This window comes from Gymnoscopelus microlampas, assembly GCF_963454915.1.
Source record: "Gymnoscopelus microlampas genome assembly, chromosome: 11".
NCBI classification, from domain to species: Eukaryota; Metazoa; Chordata; class Actinopteri; order Myctophiformes; family Myctophidae; genus Gymnoscopelus; species Gymnoscopelus microlampas.
Window position 1 is genome coordinate 27,334,427 of NC_139948.1, and position 16,478 is coordinate 27,350,904.

Consider the following 16,478-nt stretch of genomic DNA (forward strand, 5'->3'; position numbering starts at 1 on the left):
AGCAGTGGTGGGAAAAGTATTCACATTGTTTACTTAAGTATAAGTATCAATACTGCAATGTATAAATACTCTGTTACAAGTAAAAGTCCAGAATTCAAAATATAGCTACCACTGCACCGTAGCTAGTAAAGTTGAGAGAGGCAGTCCAACTGTTTACTGCCGGTGCGCTGACATCTGCATCGTTTATTGCTCAGCGCTGATTGGAGGGTTGTGTGGTGACACTGACAGAGAGAGGAGAAGGTGTGTGAGTGTGTGTGAAGAAGTGTTCTTCAGAACAGAGACAGGTAGGGCAGAAGAACCCAGCTTTACAGCCAGAGAGAAGTCAAGTGGGATTGTCTACGTTAATGTTCTACCTTTACTTTATGGACAAGTACAAAATAATGTAGCTTACTTTAACTGCTGAGTGCTGAGGATCCGATTTGACTTGTCTGTCTTCAACATAAATTCAGCATCTTGGAGAAAATGAGCGGTAAGTTTGCCAGTTCCAAGGATTATTGTTCATTCTTTACGTTAGATTTTTGATTGATTGATTGAACAGTTTATTAACAGTTTGCAAAGACAAGCACAGGGAAGTACAGTTCTATACAAGGTCTGTTAAGAGGATTTGAAACCCAAGTAAGCAATATGGCTTGTTGTTTCCATTGGGATCCTTTGTACTCAATTCATCGAATAATTGTGAGTCTTGCTTGACACACCTCATTTAGGTAAACAAACACAGATTGACATGTAGCCTATTGCATAATTCACTAGCCTTAGCCTATATTGCATGTGCATATCATAAATCAGCCTGTACAGGAAGAGTGGTTACCTGAGAAGTCTGGGCAGCTGAATGTGAAATTGGCTAATTGTCTTCCAAAATGTGAAATGGTAAAGAATGCTATTATAGTAGGCCTATGCTTTGGAAAATGATGTGAAGTAATGTAAAGTATAGGAAGTACCTCACCTGGGAAGTCTGGGCACTTCAATGTTAAATTAAATCTATTTTTCAAAAATGTAATAATAATGATGCTTTGGGAATATGGTCTGAAATTAGATGAAGTATATATATAATTTGAACATGCTTGAACATTTGACATTTAAGGCTTAATATTTCAATTTCTGCGAATTGCTAAAACCTGTGGATAGTCATTATGGCATAAACAATAAGTTGAGTGTTATTAGGTCTGATAGTGATATTGTCCTGTGAATGGGGGTAGATTTCAATATCGGTGGTATTATTAATAATCAAATTATTAATCATACATTTGGAATTATGAGTAATTAAATTAAGAGTCAAAATTAATTTGAAATGAAAGGGGCACCATGAAAATCAACTTATGAATAAGCACAAGTTTAATTTGTATTTAACCCTTTAAAATCCCCAATAAAATAATTAAAGATTATAAAATAATCAATTATTATTTTATACCAATAAATCTACAAGATCTGAAGGGGAATTCTTTACTCAACATATCCTTGCTGATGTGTGTCAACATATCATTACAGTGTGTTCTATAAAGAAATGTCAACGTGAGCAATGATCAAACTTGATTTGATATAAAGAATACATTATTTTATTCATCAAACCTAAGCTAGACATACAAACAAAATGGAAAAATTCTTAAATGTAATCAAGGTTTTAGCTGGATTCAGATAGTAACTAAACCTAACTTTAATCCTGTAAGAAAGACAAAGTTAAATGAAATAATCATCAAATGCCATGAGATAGCTTTAATTTATTTATTCAAAGTTGTTCCTGAGTTACCGCACATCACAGTTGTAATGTGTTGTGTCCAAGCCAAGGTCCAGTGAGTCGTCTGTCCTGGCAACGTGGTGGAAGATTACATGCAAGGCTGCGATCTGGACAGTAGATTCAGGAACAATGTCTATTTGCATTTGCACAGCTCAGTCCAGTGGCGTACCCACCATAGAGGCAGGGCAGGCGGCCGCCTGCCCAACTAAAATCTAGCCTCCCCTAGAAAATAAAGTAAAAGACTGAAAAACAGGCAGTGAAAAAAATCCAAAGAGAATAGTGGCCGTCGGACCTCGTCCATTCACGCGGGCAGGCAGGCAGCTAATCACTACCGTATCCAAACAGCAGAGCGACGTCGCCTATACTATAGTGATGCAAATGTTTGCCTTTATCTTCATGGGGTGCCAGGAGTGCCAGGTGTGGGGGTCTCTGGGCCATCACCTGTACTCACCAGGCATAAAAGGGGCTCTGAGTATGAGAGCAGCTTGAACCATTAAACTACTACATGAAGAGACCACTGCTGAATAATTGATTGATTGATTATACTTGCATATTGTTTTTATTAACGTTTTTCAGTGTTGCGTTGCGTTGAGGGGGGGGGGGGGGGGGGGGGTAGGTAGGTAGAGAAAAAAAAATCTCGCCTGCCCTAAATGTAATTTCTGGGAACGCCACTGGCTCAGTCTATTGAAAACTAAATTCACGCTGGATTTTGGGTGAAAGCGTGAAATTGTAGTTGTCAATTTGTCATTGGCAGTTTGTCATAGGCTACTCCTTTTGTCTCACAAGGACAACGTCTGTAGGAATGCCCTGGTCAGAGCAGGTCACAGGGCTAAATGTGTGTAACAAGCCAGGCAGAAAAGCAGTTGTCGTAGCTTTGATTTGAAGACGCTTGGTGCCTGGGAGCATCTCACCTGAGAGGAGTAAGTCGAGCAGGAGTGCAGATACGACAGCCAGTATAGAGGAAAAGCAGCGAAGACATGGTCGTAGTGGGGTCAGGTTTGGAAACCCCTAGCCGCAGCGTCCTATACTGTATAAAGGTTGTCAGGGAGAGAGAGAGAAAGAGCGCCACGAGACGAGCCGATCGAGACGATGGGGCTGAGCTAGGCCGTGTTATGGCCTACCGGCCACTGAAGACAATGAAGAGGGGTTAGTCACACAGAGTTTAAATATGTAGTGTGCGACATGTAACATGTTGTGAACTTGTCAGGCAGAGACGGTCCTGAGGAGATGTCAATTTTTGGGAAGTTCAGTGATGCATGAAGTCATGGCTCATATTACACATATTCTGCAATTGTGTCTATTCTAACCTACACAATTATTACAAACCCTTGAATCCAGCGCAGTAAACTACGATGAACGACAAGTAGGGAATGTCATAATTACAATCAAAATCATGATTAATGAATTGAAATGATTAAATAAATGAAACATTCAAACATTATGCCATAATAAATGGTTCCTGATTGGGTCCTTATTCAATTCAGGGCTAGTCTGTGTGTCTTCACATTGGGAAGTTTGCATGAAGACAAGCAAGTGTTTTTGTTTTGGGTAATGTTAAACCTTGTGTTTGCAAAATTAGATGGACTTTCATCTGTGCCACAAACGTTCCATGTCCAGAGGAACATTCTAGAGGGTCAATAGGTCAGGAGGGGGCTGGAGTTATCCTCAGGCCCCACTCTAGTTCAATGTGAGAGAAAAATAGACAGACAGAAGAACTTGCTGTGTCCATTTACTTATCCAATAATGTAAGTGTGGAAACTGGATAAAGTTATAATTGTGCTTTTATATCGAGTCTTGATTACTACAGTATATCATGCATGTTCAGGTCACAACTATTAAATTACAACTATTACAACAGAATTTTTATTTAGGCCTATTTTGTGCAGGGTAGCCAAGCAGGCTACAATGAGAACTTTGTAAATCGCATGGTCACAGGGTACGTTTAAGGACAAACTCCTTAAAGGTGATGACAGAGATTCCAAGGCATCCATAGGCTTGTCTGAACCTGTCTGTGAACCTACTGTACAGACCTGTGGTGGCACTTCTTTAGGTCTCATTGTTGGCAAATGAGACTGCAGAGAAGAAATTTGACTAGGTGGTGGCAAATTAACTTTGAAACTAATATTTGCTAAATCATGACTGCTTGAATAAACAAAAGACTCTTCAGTCAAGTTGTCCCTGTGACATAAAGTAAACTTTAGATCTGCAACTATTTATTATTTTTCTTCGCGATTATTCTATTGATAGCTTTTTCAATCAATCGAATAATCAAGGAGTGCTGTTTTTATTTGAGTAGTAGTAGTAGTAACTTCATCGCACAACGGTGTCATACAAAAATTGTGAAAATAGCAGATCTACAAGCTCACAACGCATTTCAATGCAACGCAAAATAGCAGATCTATAAACTGCGTGTTGTGACGCTTTGATAGATCGGCTATTTTCACTATTTCTTTTAATGTTTTTAATATTTTTGGAAACATTTCGCCTAATAGAAGATGCCCAAAATAGGGATAGATTAGGCTATTAATTGATTATTGTATTAAATTACAGATTATTAATTATTTTGTATAATCAATTAATTGATTAGGTAAATTAAACTGTTGCACCCCTAGTAAACTTCTAAGTTCAGTTTAATAAAAACGAATTACAATTGTAGCCTATTTTAACTTTACATCCTGCTGGCTAAAATGTATTTGTTGTACACTGTAGAAGTCAGTATGGGATAATAGCCTTATTTTTTTATATCAGTGCGTTTAAATACACTTACGTTTGCAGCATAGGTTAACTGCACACAGTAAAATCGATTTTACACTGAGGATTTTACTGTTCACAGGATGCACTTGTCACCAGACACTCCCTCAGCACTACACTAGTAATGCCAGCTGTAAACCATCATTACTATTTTATTAGCTCACAGAGCATTTCTCACAGTTTGTTGAAAGCCACACAGATAAAACAGGATATTCTGTCTGTTATTGTGTGGGGTTCTGGAGGGCTTGTGTTGATCTTGTTCAGAGTTTTACATTTCAATCAGGTGGTCTGTCTAGAGGCCTACAGTGTTATTATCATTATACCCACCCTTGTATCAATTGTGGTGTTTCAGCACTAAAGGACTCTTGTGTTGAGATCAATAAAGCACTACCATTAGTAGTTATAGTAGTAGTCGTAGTAGTAGTAGTAGTAATACTTCTACTACTACAGGCTACTAAGTGCATTTAGTACTAATGGCATTATGTCTGCAATAGGTTTACATTTACTCCTGTCACATCACAGAATATGCAGTATATTATATATTCACAGTATCTCTCTGCCTCAGTGCAAAGGGAAGTAAATGGGGTTGGGAATGTCTTTGTCTGCTACCCCTGGTATGTTTTTAGTTGGGGGTGAGATGAGTCACGCCAGTGTTTTCATTCCTGTGTTCTGAGTCACAGTAAGCCCTGTCCAGCCGTGAGTCCTCCCCACTTTAGTTTATGATCCTCATAACAGCGCAAACCTTTGCTCCAGACTGATAAAACACTGTGTAAATCAGTTGGCTGCTGCCATGTGAATTTATTGCTCACATGTGATTTATGTAAAGTTATTAAATTAAAACATAACTAATCTAAACTCTCAGAGGGATCCGTCAGTGGGTCAAATGGAATACGAATCCCTCAGACTGCTATCTGACAGTGATTTCCCCTCAGCATTCCTTGGGAGACATCCAGTTAACCTCCTTCTCCTCTTCTCACTGTTGTAATGAACAATGCAGCCCATGTCATTCTTTGTGCCTGTAGACTGTCAGTGTTTTTTGGTCGATTAGACATCAGGTCAGTCATCATCACTGTTGAGAACAATTGTGAAACTTTACAATGGATTCAAATGATATGTTCCGAAGCTAACCTGAGATTGTTGCATTTGAAATTTGATCTTACTTACTATTATGAAAGGAGTGTTAGTTTCCAAATGATAGGAGTGTTAGTTTCCAAATGATAGCACCGCTGACAGAACCACTTTAGAGTTTCACAGCATTTCTTTCTTCCTACTTCAGCACTGCCAGCTGTAACAATAATGCCTGGTTTAAATGTGGTAGATTAGCCTGATCCTGGATAAAAACAGAAACCATCAGAATGCTCCTCAGGGAAATTGATTTTGATCTGAACTGGACACGGTCCACGTCCACAAATTACCCTTAAGCAAAATGTATCCTACTTCGTCATACAACAGTGTCACTTGCCAAAAATAACACATTTTCAACTAAAAAACTGCAACGTGTGACGTCCTTTAGTTCAAAATGAGTTACTTTCCACAACGTGTCCCAGCGTGACACGTTGTGAGCTTGTAGATCGTCTATTTTCGGAGAGTGACACCTGCACACAGCTAAGTATAACTAAGGCTTTAGGCTTGAACTGTGCATGAAGACTGCAATTGCTTCTCTCTCTTGCAGGCATCAAAGCCTGGATGGGGGATGATGACACAGCTCAGGAGGAGGCCCGGCCCTCCTCCCCCTGGTCAGAGGAACGTTGTGAAGAGCTGTGGGACCGCGTGGAGGGGGTTCGACATAAGCTGACCCGCATCCTCAACCCGGCCAAACTCACTCCATACCTGCGTCAGTGCAAGGTCATCGACGAGCAGGATGAGGATGAGGTCCTCAACTCCACGCAGTACCCTCTGCGCATCAGCAAGGCTGGTGAGAGGGAGAGAGATAGATTAGGACAATATTGGATAAAGAGAGAGAAGCAGGTGGTAGTAGTTCTAGTAGATTATATTTATTAATAGGAACCTAGCTAAAGAATTTATATTAACCAGTATCTTAAAGGCAAGTAAGTCATTCGCCAAAGTATCCATCAAGTAACCCAGCCACATTGGGTGGTTTAACCAAAAATGACATTGTTCAATGACATTAAAAAGAAACACTGAGATATAACGTCATAAGTCTTTAGAGTGGGTTGTCCGAGAAAAACAGGTGGGTTAAGATAAATAGAGAGAGAGAGGGGGAGTTTTGAAGAGAGAGTGAGATGAAAGACATTGCTGAGCTGACTAAGTCAAGGGGAGTGTAAGAGCAAGAGAAGAGACAGATGGGGAGTAAAAGAAGAGACAGATGTGAGTCTGTGTAGGGGAGGCAAAGAGATGATACAGGAAATGCGGATGAAAGCAAACATCTGGATTAAAGCCATGTTTGTATCATTGTTGCTTCACTGCCCTTGAGCTATTGTGCGCAAGTGAATGAAGGTTTCAGTCGTAATCAGTTATGAAATTCCTGTGATATCATACAGAACAACTGATACACACTTTTTGCTTCAGCACAATGCTAAAAACACAAACGTCAGTCTGTGTCTATTCTTTATCTGTTACTTTAGCTATAGTTACCAATAAAGATAGACGATCGGGTCTTTCACACTCATATTGGATTGGTTCTGATGTTGCCCAGGACGTTTGCTTGACATTCTGCGGGGGCAGGGCCAGCGAGGTCTACAGGCCTTCATGGAGTCATTGGAGTTCTACCACCCAGAGCAGTACACTCACCTGACTGGAGAAAAACCCACACAGCGCTGCTCCCTAATACTGGGTAGGCTTGGGCCTCCGTGCATGTGGGTTACTGTATGTTGGTTCACAGGTCTGTGGGTTATTGTGTGTGTGTGTGTGTGTGTGTGTGTGTGTGTGTGTGTGTGTGTGTGTGTGTGTGTGTGTGTGTGTGTGTGTGTGTGTGTGTGTGTGTGTGTGTGTGTGTGTGTGTGTGCGCGCGCGCGGGTGCGTGCGTGCGTGCGTGCGCGCGCAGAATATGAGACCTCTTGCTCTTCACTTAACCTTAAACCTTTGATGTATATACTTGCCTGACACTTTATCTTCTCTCCACCTTTTAGTGTGAATCATGTCATTCTGCTGTGAAGATGATGTGAAACTCTGGTGGCGATTCTCCAGCGTAGAAAGAAATATCTCATCCACAGAATGAATTGAGAAGTGTTATGTCAGATTTTCACATGTCCTCCTCACAATAGAGTGATAGGAATCATGTTAAGTATCTTTAAGAAATAACCATAACTGATTACCTCATCTAATCTGCTCCCAGATGAGGAGGGTCCTGAGGGTCTGACTCAGTTCCTGCTTCTGGAAGTGCGGAAGCTGAGAGAGCAGCTCAGGAACAGCCGTATGTGTGAGCGACGCCTTTCGCAGCGCTGTCGGGTGGCTGAGGACGAACGCAGCCGCGCCGAACGGAAAGCCCAGGAGTTTCGCCACGACCGCCTGCAGCTGGAGAGGTACGGCCCAATTATCTGGAACCGAGCATGTTCCTCACATCCATATATTCAGGCATGCATGCATAATATATACATACTGTACATTCAATGAGGGTAAATATGGTATAATAAGCGAGTTCAAATCTCACTATGAACAACCAAATTATATATATTTTTTCATTTTCTTCATCATCTTTATCTTCTGAAATCACCATCTTCGCATATTGATCTTCTTCTGTGCTTGGGCCCGTTTGTTGCTGCTTGTGGCTATATTTGTTTTCTTTCCTTTTTCCCCTTAGTTGTAATTGTGATGTGTGTTATGTCCATCTTGGCCAAATATCAGTTTTGGACCACTGATTTCCCTAAATTGATGGATAATGAAAGTCAATCCAATCAAATTGAATAAAAATGAATTGATCAATATCTTCAATATTTTGTCTGTGTTGAATCATGTGTGAACAGGCTACGTCAGGACTGGGATTCTGGCAGTCGAGAGCTGGGCAAACTGAAGGATAGGCACCTGGAGCAGGCTGTGAAATATTCCAGGGCCCTGGAGGATCAGGGCAAGTCCGCTGCCCGTGAGAGAGAGCTACAGACACAGGTGAGTAGCAGAAGGAGACAGAAGCTGTCTTTAACAGAAAGATATTTATGAACAGAAAGTGTGCAACTTGGGGTGAAGTTTAGCTAGCTATAAGCCTGAAGTTCATCATTCCTGTTAAGTTGTACAGTGGCCAACAGAAGAAGTCTGTGGTTGCACGGGATAGCTCCTAGGTGTGAATATTTTTTAAATGTCTGTGATGTAGGCCATTGCTGGGAAGGAGGACATAGTAACTCTCTATGCACAAGGTTAAACAAGTTTAGACTGGTTAGCTCCATGTTATTTGAGGTGCTCTGTGCAGAGACAACAAATGTTATTATTTGAAGGGTGGGAAGAAATAGGGCTAAGATGGCAATCTCATGGCACCAAATAACAGCTGGAGGCACTTTTAAATGAAATTACATCAGTTAGCGTGCAGCTGTCAGAAAGATTCTGATAGCAGGTTGACCCAGTTAGATTTAGCTATCTCTTTTTTTATGCTTTAAAAATCTGTCCCAACATGTAGAACAAAACTTAAAGGAGCTACACCATGAATTTAAAAAATAATAATAATATTTGATATCATATTGTTTATGTCCCTCAAACGTTTTTCAAAAGGTTTGAGCCTAAATCAAGCCTCAGATATACTCATTCCAACTAACTTCTCTCTGGCTTATAAAGCACTTTCACCTGCAATACCACATTGTCCTGTTTGGCACGGGGCGCTATTGAGCCAGTTTGTATGCATGTCATGTCCTGGTTCTGTGTGGAAAAAGTAAAAAAAAAAAATAAGATTTTTTTTTTTTTCTTTTTGGGATTTTTTTTTTGGTTAGAACTGAAAAACGGGAGGAATTGTTCCCAGACGTGACGTAGGGTGGGGGAACAAATCTGACGGACTGTTTTCAGACCAATTTACATGAAAACCACAGATAGCCTATGAAAGCCTGCATGCTCGAAGTCGGGTATTTGTTGGAACAGAAGAGAGGTGGGGGAGACCAAAAACACACAAAAATGAAGAAAAAGTTAAAATTCATGGTGTAGACCCTTTAAGAGGTATGCTTCACATGGTTGCCTATACTCTCTATATACTCTCTATATATATATCTGTATATAGGACAAATGTTAGGCAACAGGCGGCCCGTGGGCCAGAACTGGCCCGCCATCGAGGATATCTGGCCCGGGAAATTATTTAGTAAATAGTTTACAATATGTGAAGGGCCCCAGCTAAATTACTGATAGTTTAGAACTAAATTGACCCTAAAAGGTCTGTACTACAAGTGTGTACTGTACAAATGGACACTCTTGTAGTTACAGAGAGTTCAAGAATGTACAAATTTGTACACTCAGTTATGAGGGTCCATGACCTAAATTTGCATATCAAACTGGGGTTCCTTGAATTTAAAAACTTTGAGAACCCCTGGGTTATAATGTCCAAATAGAGAATCTACCTCCATCTGAAGAATTCCTTTATCCATGTTCAGTAACAGGCAGCTGTTTCATACAGTTTCTCTCCATATCTAAGAAGAGACCTTGAGCTCCTATACTATGAAAGAGCTTGTTTATCTCCATTCGAAAGGGAGTCTGTCTGTCTCCAGATATAATTTTTGAACATTTTAATTAACTAAATATGCCCTTTGTACAACATTCAAGTCATTCAAGGCCAGCACAAAATGATTACCCCACACATTTCTATCAGTATGCAGTTATACCACACACATCTTTATTAACTTTTATAGCAACAGCATATATTAATTGATTATGTTCTGGCCCTTCATCTACTGACTTAGAAAAAAACTGTCCTGAGGCCAAACGTACTTGCCGACCCCTGGATATACATACCATATGTGTCTGCTCAAAATATATCCCTCCAAACCCAGGAAACACTAAACAACAGCAATGATGCTGTGCCATTCCAAACACAGATAGAAGAGCTGAAGGCCAGACCGATGGAGGGAGAGAAACAGACTCCCAGCGCTGCAGCCAACACCCTGTCACTCAAAAGGAACAGTGTGATTTCCAACAGTGTTAATGCTGCTCCACCTCCATTACCAGAAAAGCCGCTGCACCGTATCGATATACACAAGGCTGGGAATACTGGAGCTCAGGTGAGAATTTAAAGGAACACTGTCACACTGTTCAAATGCATTTCAGTTAATTTTTCATGATTATAGTATATAGAAACAACAATATTGAAAACAATATCGAAACATCATTTACTTATAGTATAGCATGCCTATACAGTCTATGGTCCCATTACATCAACCTTATTCATACTTTCTGAAGTTAATATATTATTTTCAACAAGGGTAGTAGGGTAATAAGAGTTGGTAGGAGGGTATTAACTAAGAGTTGTAGTTTTCACCTCACAGGAGTAAACATTTTGGCACAACTTCTATGGAATTTCAGACAATGGGGCGGCGGTGGCTCAGGAAATGGAGCAGCCGCTTGGGAATGAGAAGGTTCTCGGTTTGATCCCCAGCTACCCCTGGGTTAGTGTCGTAGTGTCCTTGAGTAAGACACTTAACCCCTAACTGCCTCCGATGAGAAGGTTGATTCCAATACTTGCACACCATTGGTGTGAATATGTGTGTGAACGGCTGAATATAATGCAGATTGTAAAGCGCATTGGATAAAGCTGCTATATAAATGCACCATTTACAATTTTACACTTGGAAGACTGCTCCGTTTTATGGCTGCTAATGGAACATTAGCTTATTGTCGGTATTGGCCGAGAACGAGGGTGTCTATCCCCTTTTCAATGCAGTAGACCCCTGGGAGAAGGCCCCTGGGAGAAGGATTGCTGAGGTGGAACACAACACCTACCATCAGCTCCCTGTACTTACTGCACGACAAAGTTACCCAAACCACGTCGCTTGGGATAGTTTGCTGTAAATGGAATTTAAGTACATCTGGTCTAAAACAGGTGCAAACATTTACAACATACATCACCAACATCATTCTTAAATTTCAAACAACGCAATTGAATGAATGAAGTAAAGTACTACCAGGAGTCCCTATAAGGTAAACGTAAATGTTCCAGAATTGAATTGATTGCCACTCTTGAGGATTATTAGTCCACACATCAGCAGACACTCTTTATGGACATTCTTGAAGTCCACAAAGTGTACATTTTTGCTTATAGCATGCCAGCGCACTTGGCTGAAGCCCGCAAATGTAGTCGGCTGACACATAAAAAGGCATCTAAATCAAGATAACCACAGAACATCCAAGAAAGAAGCACCGGTTTGCCTTTTTTCAATGGTGTGCATTGAAAATGTGCAGGTTGCACCTGCACATTGTTGAGCATTGCTCATATGCTTACTCTGCTTAGTCTGATTTTGCACTTGTAATTCGCTCTCAATAACTGTGTCTGCGAAATGCCTAAATTGTAAATAGTGAAATGAGCAGGCAGAAGAAAAGGATCAACCTAACTCATTTATAGTTAACACTATCAGGATGTAATCAAAATGACATTGAACAAGTGCCCCTCATGTCCTCATGTTCTAAAATGAATATCCCTATTGGAGACTCTGTTGTGCTGTGCATGGCATATGCTACTTTTTTATTATATAGATATTAATATATAGATATTGTATTCTATATTTCTATTCCCAACACAGTGAAGTAGATTTGCCCATGTAAGGAGAATAACATTTCTGTTCTATTTTTATGTTAGGCGCTGATGGATATTTTACGGCAGGATCGGAGGGAGGCGGCAGAGCAGAGGCAAGAGCTGTGTAATACCATCACTAAACTACAGGAGGAGCTAGAGAGCTCGGAAGATCAGAGAGACAAGGTTGAGACAAATGCTGTTTTTACCATTCATTTACCATCCATCCATTTAATGTCTGTTGTTGTCATTCAGCATCTCAAAACCATATCAGTATGGTGGATGTCAGAGCCAATCTGAACATTACCAATGTTTATTGCTAATAAACAACCAGACTATTTATTGCTCGACAAAATCAAATGTTTTAAATTAGAATGCTCCCTTTGACCGGAGGTTGTCGCCCCTGTGAAATGTTTTGTTGTATAGCTGGAGTCCCAGTTTGAGCAGCTGCAGTTGAAGGTGAGGACACTTCAGCTGGACTGGGAGACAGAGCAGAAGAGAAGTGTGTCTTACTTCAACCAGATCATGGAGCTGGAGAAGGAAAGGGACCAGGTCAGTGGGTGGGAACCTTTGAGCTTTGCACAGAAAATCCTTTCTTTTTGGCTTCCCATAAACCCTGTTTCTCTTCTCAACCCTTTCCACCTGCCTCCAGGCTCTACGTAGTCGGGACAGCTTGCAGCTGGAATACACAGACTGTCTTCTGGACAAGAATCGCCTGCGTAAGCGCATCGCAGAGCTGCAGGCCAACCTCGAGCACCAGCAGAGAGAGCTGGAGAGAGAGCGAGAGAGGAGCCAGGAGCAAAGAGAGCAGAGCAGCCCACTGCACTGTGTGAGTACAGGGTAGATGTATGTACCTATGTGTCTGTCTGTCTGTCTGTCTGTCTGTCTGTCTGTCTGTCTGTCTGTCTGTCTGTCTGTCTGTCTGTCTGTCTGTCTGTCTGTCTGTCTGTCTCTCATATACACAAATAGTCTGCAAAAGTGATGCAAACTCTGTATCACCACCATTGTTCTTATTATTACAGTTCTGACATTACAAGTCTGGACAGCGCACGAAGAGATATAATAGGTTTATTGATGGTTAAGAAAATGTAAAATGGTATGGTTTTGGCAGACTACTGTACATCTAATTTTATGAGTTGTTGCTGCATGTGTGTGCATAGACTTCAATTAGGAATAATATAATCCCTCAATGGTACATAAAAACAAGGCAAGTTTATTTGTGGAACACATTTCAGAAACACGGCAATGCAATGTGCTTTCCATAAAACATTAAGTGAAGGAAAAACTGACATATGAATTCATTAAAAAGGAGATACAAAACACCTATCTCCTTAGTAGGATACACCTATTCAGGACACAGCCATAAAAACACAATATAAAAGGACATTTGAATACAGTAAAAACAAAAATAAAAGGTAAAAATTAGGGAAAAAAAGGTAAAATCATTTAAAACAAAGTTCCACCAGACCTGCAGTTTTCAGATCTAAACAGGTGGACACACTGAACAGCAGCACAAGAGCAGCATGATAGTGAATGAATTAAGGTTGAGTGAGTACGCCATAGAAATGCTTGACATTGGGGGGTGTGAATAAGGGCCGTTTCAGACTATGGTTTCGGGTGCGCACCCTGGGCCACTTGGCTGATGTTGTGGTAGTGTGAACGTTGCGTATCGTTCCCCGAAACGGATCCCCGTTCCGTTCCCGAAACCACCTCCGGAGGCAGTCTCGGATCCGAATCATGCGTCCTCGGAGACGGTACGCTGCAGTGTGAAAGCAAGCGTACTGTTTGACGGAAGTGGCCCGCTATTTGGAATAGGTGACGGTATATAAACTCGATAAAAACAGTCAACAAAAAGACGTCGCAGATCAATCCACAGGGGTTCAACCATGGCCGGATCCCGCGGGTTAATTTCATCATTAAATAACCAAATGAACCCGCGGGATGATGCGCTAAAACCCGCAATATTTATATATAAAACTTATTTATTTATTTATATAAAACATTACATACAGAAATAGAATGAGAGCGCGAGATAGAAAGAGAGGCCGTGTCATGGCCATATAATGACAGCAACAATATATATATATATATATATATATATATATATATATATATATATATATATATATATATATATATATATATTATATATATATATATATATATATATATATATATATATATATATATATATATAATAGTATATCTTGTGGATATCTTGTGGAGTTTCAGCTACTATGCATCCCAGAAATATATAGCTTATAAGGCTTTGTAATTTGAAATGTGTAAGTAAATATAACTCATTTAGATGTAGGCCTACGTAGGTTTATGGTTTCCCAAGGACTATAGCCGTTTCACTCATGATGCAATTTCTCTTTCATAACAGATACATACATGTGCCAGATAATCCCCACACAAAGAGAGTAAAAAAAGAAAAGACGTTACTTTATTTAGTAAGACATGAGAAACAGTACATGGAAGTACAATTCACAATACAAGGTTTCAGTCATTCAGTCCGACTTCACTGTATAGGCTAGCTGCCTTTTCATAAATTATATATTTTTGTACTTAAGCTGTCGTGAAAGTTTATAATATTTAGAGAAATGTAAGGTTTCAAATACAAAAGTAGTAGTTGTTGTGAAGGTTAGCAAACTGGACATTTAGACTGAATGTTTCCTGTATCCTCATCTTGCGCAAATGCACACAAATGTTTCACCAGGTTTTATTTGTGTTGTTTCTCATAAGCGTGCATCCGTTGTCTGTCAACAACACGCGCGCCAACAACACAGCAGTCTGTGCCTTGACTTCTGTGCGCTTGCGTCGCTGTGTGCTCAGTGCGCTCCTGACTCTCTCCCCAGCGGCAACCCCATAGATATATGCAACCCTATATTTATGCGCGACCAGCACAAACATTGTCGCATAGTTGATGACGTCTGTGTCCACTGGGGAAGCACTATGTGCATGCCGCCACCTATAGGATCGGGGGTATATATGCAAGTGTATTCGAGCGCGTTAGAGACTTGGCCAGTGTGAATGCGGGCCAGCCAAGCGCACTCGGAAACGGAGCGGTCTGGAGTGCGCACCCGAAACCATAGTCTGAAACCGCCGTAACTCACATTGCACATTTTAAATATTTGACCATAAAACTTTGTATTTGTATGCTCCCTTTGGTTGTCGCTTATTCCCTATATCCTTTCCTGTCTGGTCTCAGTCTCACCTCTCCCTGTGCAGTGAAGATCAGTGCTATGGTCCCTGCTGTTCCCTAGGCTTGGAACTGACCCCACAGTCCAATGGCATGCACCCCCTGCTACGAAAGGTCTGTGTTCACTTCAATCTGCATGGACATTGTCACGATAAGATCAAGTTCAGGCATGAAATTGATATTCACACTAATATGCCTGTTCACAGCAACATTAGTAGTAGCATCACAATTATTACATAACTTTGTTGAATACTCGATTCTGATTGGTCAATCAAGACATTCAACTGTCTGTTATTTTTAAATAGCAATAGATTCTAAGCTGATAGAATCTTTTGTGAATCAAGATTTTGTGTGAAATTAATCATTTTGTTTGTAAGTAGTCATCATGTAACAAGTCAGATAATGTGAATTTTATCCCTTACTTAATATCAGCAGTCATGGATAATGTACAGCATTAGTTTTCTTTGTCATAATGTGTAATCCTGTGCTGTTCATGCACAGTAACCCTTCCCTTGTATGGAAAGGGATCTGCAGGGCTCAGCTCTGATAAAGACTACAAGTGGCCCAAATAACACATTTGATATGTGTGTAATGGCATGCCTTTTCATGCTCTCTTTGTCAAGAGAAGCGACTGTGTGACTGTTTTTGTGCTAGTGATGGACCTTGTTGTTTTGGAGTTGTAAGAGTTGTTGTTAAAGATTAGGCTTATGTAACTATGGTGAGCATGCTGATACCTGTACTATAATGCCTGCTGAAATTCTTCCTGTGCTTGTCTTTTCTGTGCCACAGTCGCCCTCTAGAGGTCAAGCCACTGCAAACTCTGTAGGTAAGCTTAGTAATTATCTCACAGTTAATAATGGGGTTACCTGAACAAGAGGAACAAATATATTTTGTCTTTACTTTTAATAAAATATTGTTTATCATTTCACAGATTCCCCTTTCAACTCAGAGGAGAATCTTCTGTCATCAGTGAGTTTTTCAGCTCACCTCTACAACACAAGAACACTCAGATGTTTGAATGATTGATTGATTCATTGATTGATGTACTTTATTTAGTGAGACATGAGAAACAGTACAGTAAGGTCTACTAAATTGGATAACTCATAAAGCACTACGCTTCTTTAAAATGAGATCCCCACGCACAC

General features: G+C 40.4%; 1 protein-coding gene across 1 annotated transcript in view; it reads left to right on the forward strand.

Moving 5' to 3' along the window:
- Window positions 1–283: 283 nt before the first annotated feature.
- The window catches only part of LOC311056289 (caspase recruitment domain-containing protein 11), a 28,007-nt gene continuing 11,812 nt past the window's right edge, over window positions 284–16,478 (forward strand). Inside the window, exons 1-12 of the mRNA XM_084072804.1 lie at window positions 284–469; window positions 6,156–6,398; window positions 7,140–7,277; window positions 7,779–7,965; window positions 8,407–8,545; window positions 10,444–10,626; window positions 12,198–12,317; window positions 12,558–12,683; window positions 12,784–12,960; window positions 15,343–15,447; window positions 16,123–16,159; window positions 16,265–16,302. Of these exons, the coding sequence (XP_083928930.1) occupies window positions 463–469; window positions 6,156–6,398; window positions 7,140–7,277; window positions 7,779–7,965; window positions 8,407–8,545; window positions 10,444–10,626; window positions 12,198–12,317; window positions 12,558–12,683; window positions 12,784–12,960; window positions 15,343–15,447; window positions 16,123–16,159; window positions 16,265–16,302 (1,500 nt within the window). The 5' untranslated portion in view covers window positions 284–462. The remainder of the gene's footprint in view (window positions 470–6,155; window positions 6,399–7,139; window positions 7,278–7,778; window positions 7,966–8,406; window positions 8,546–10,443; window positions 10,627–12,197; window positions 12,318–12,557; window positions 12,684–12,783; window positions 12,961–15,342; window positions 15,448–16,122; window positions 16,160–16,264; window positions 16,303–16,478) is intronic.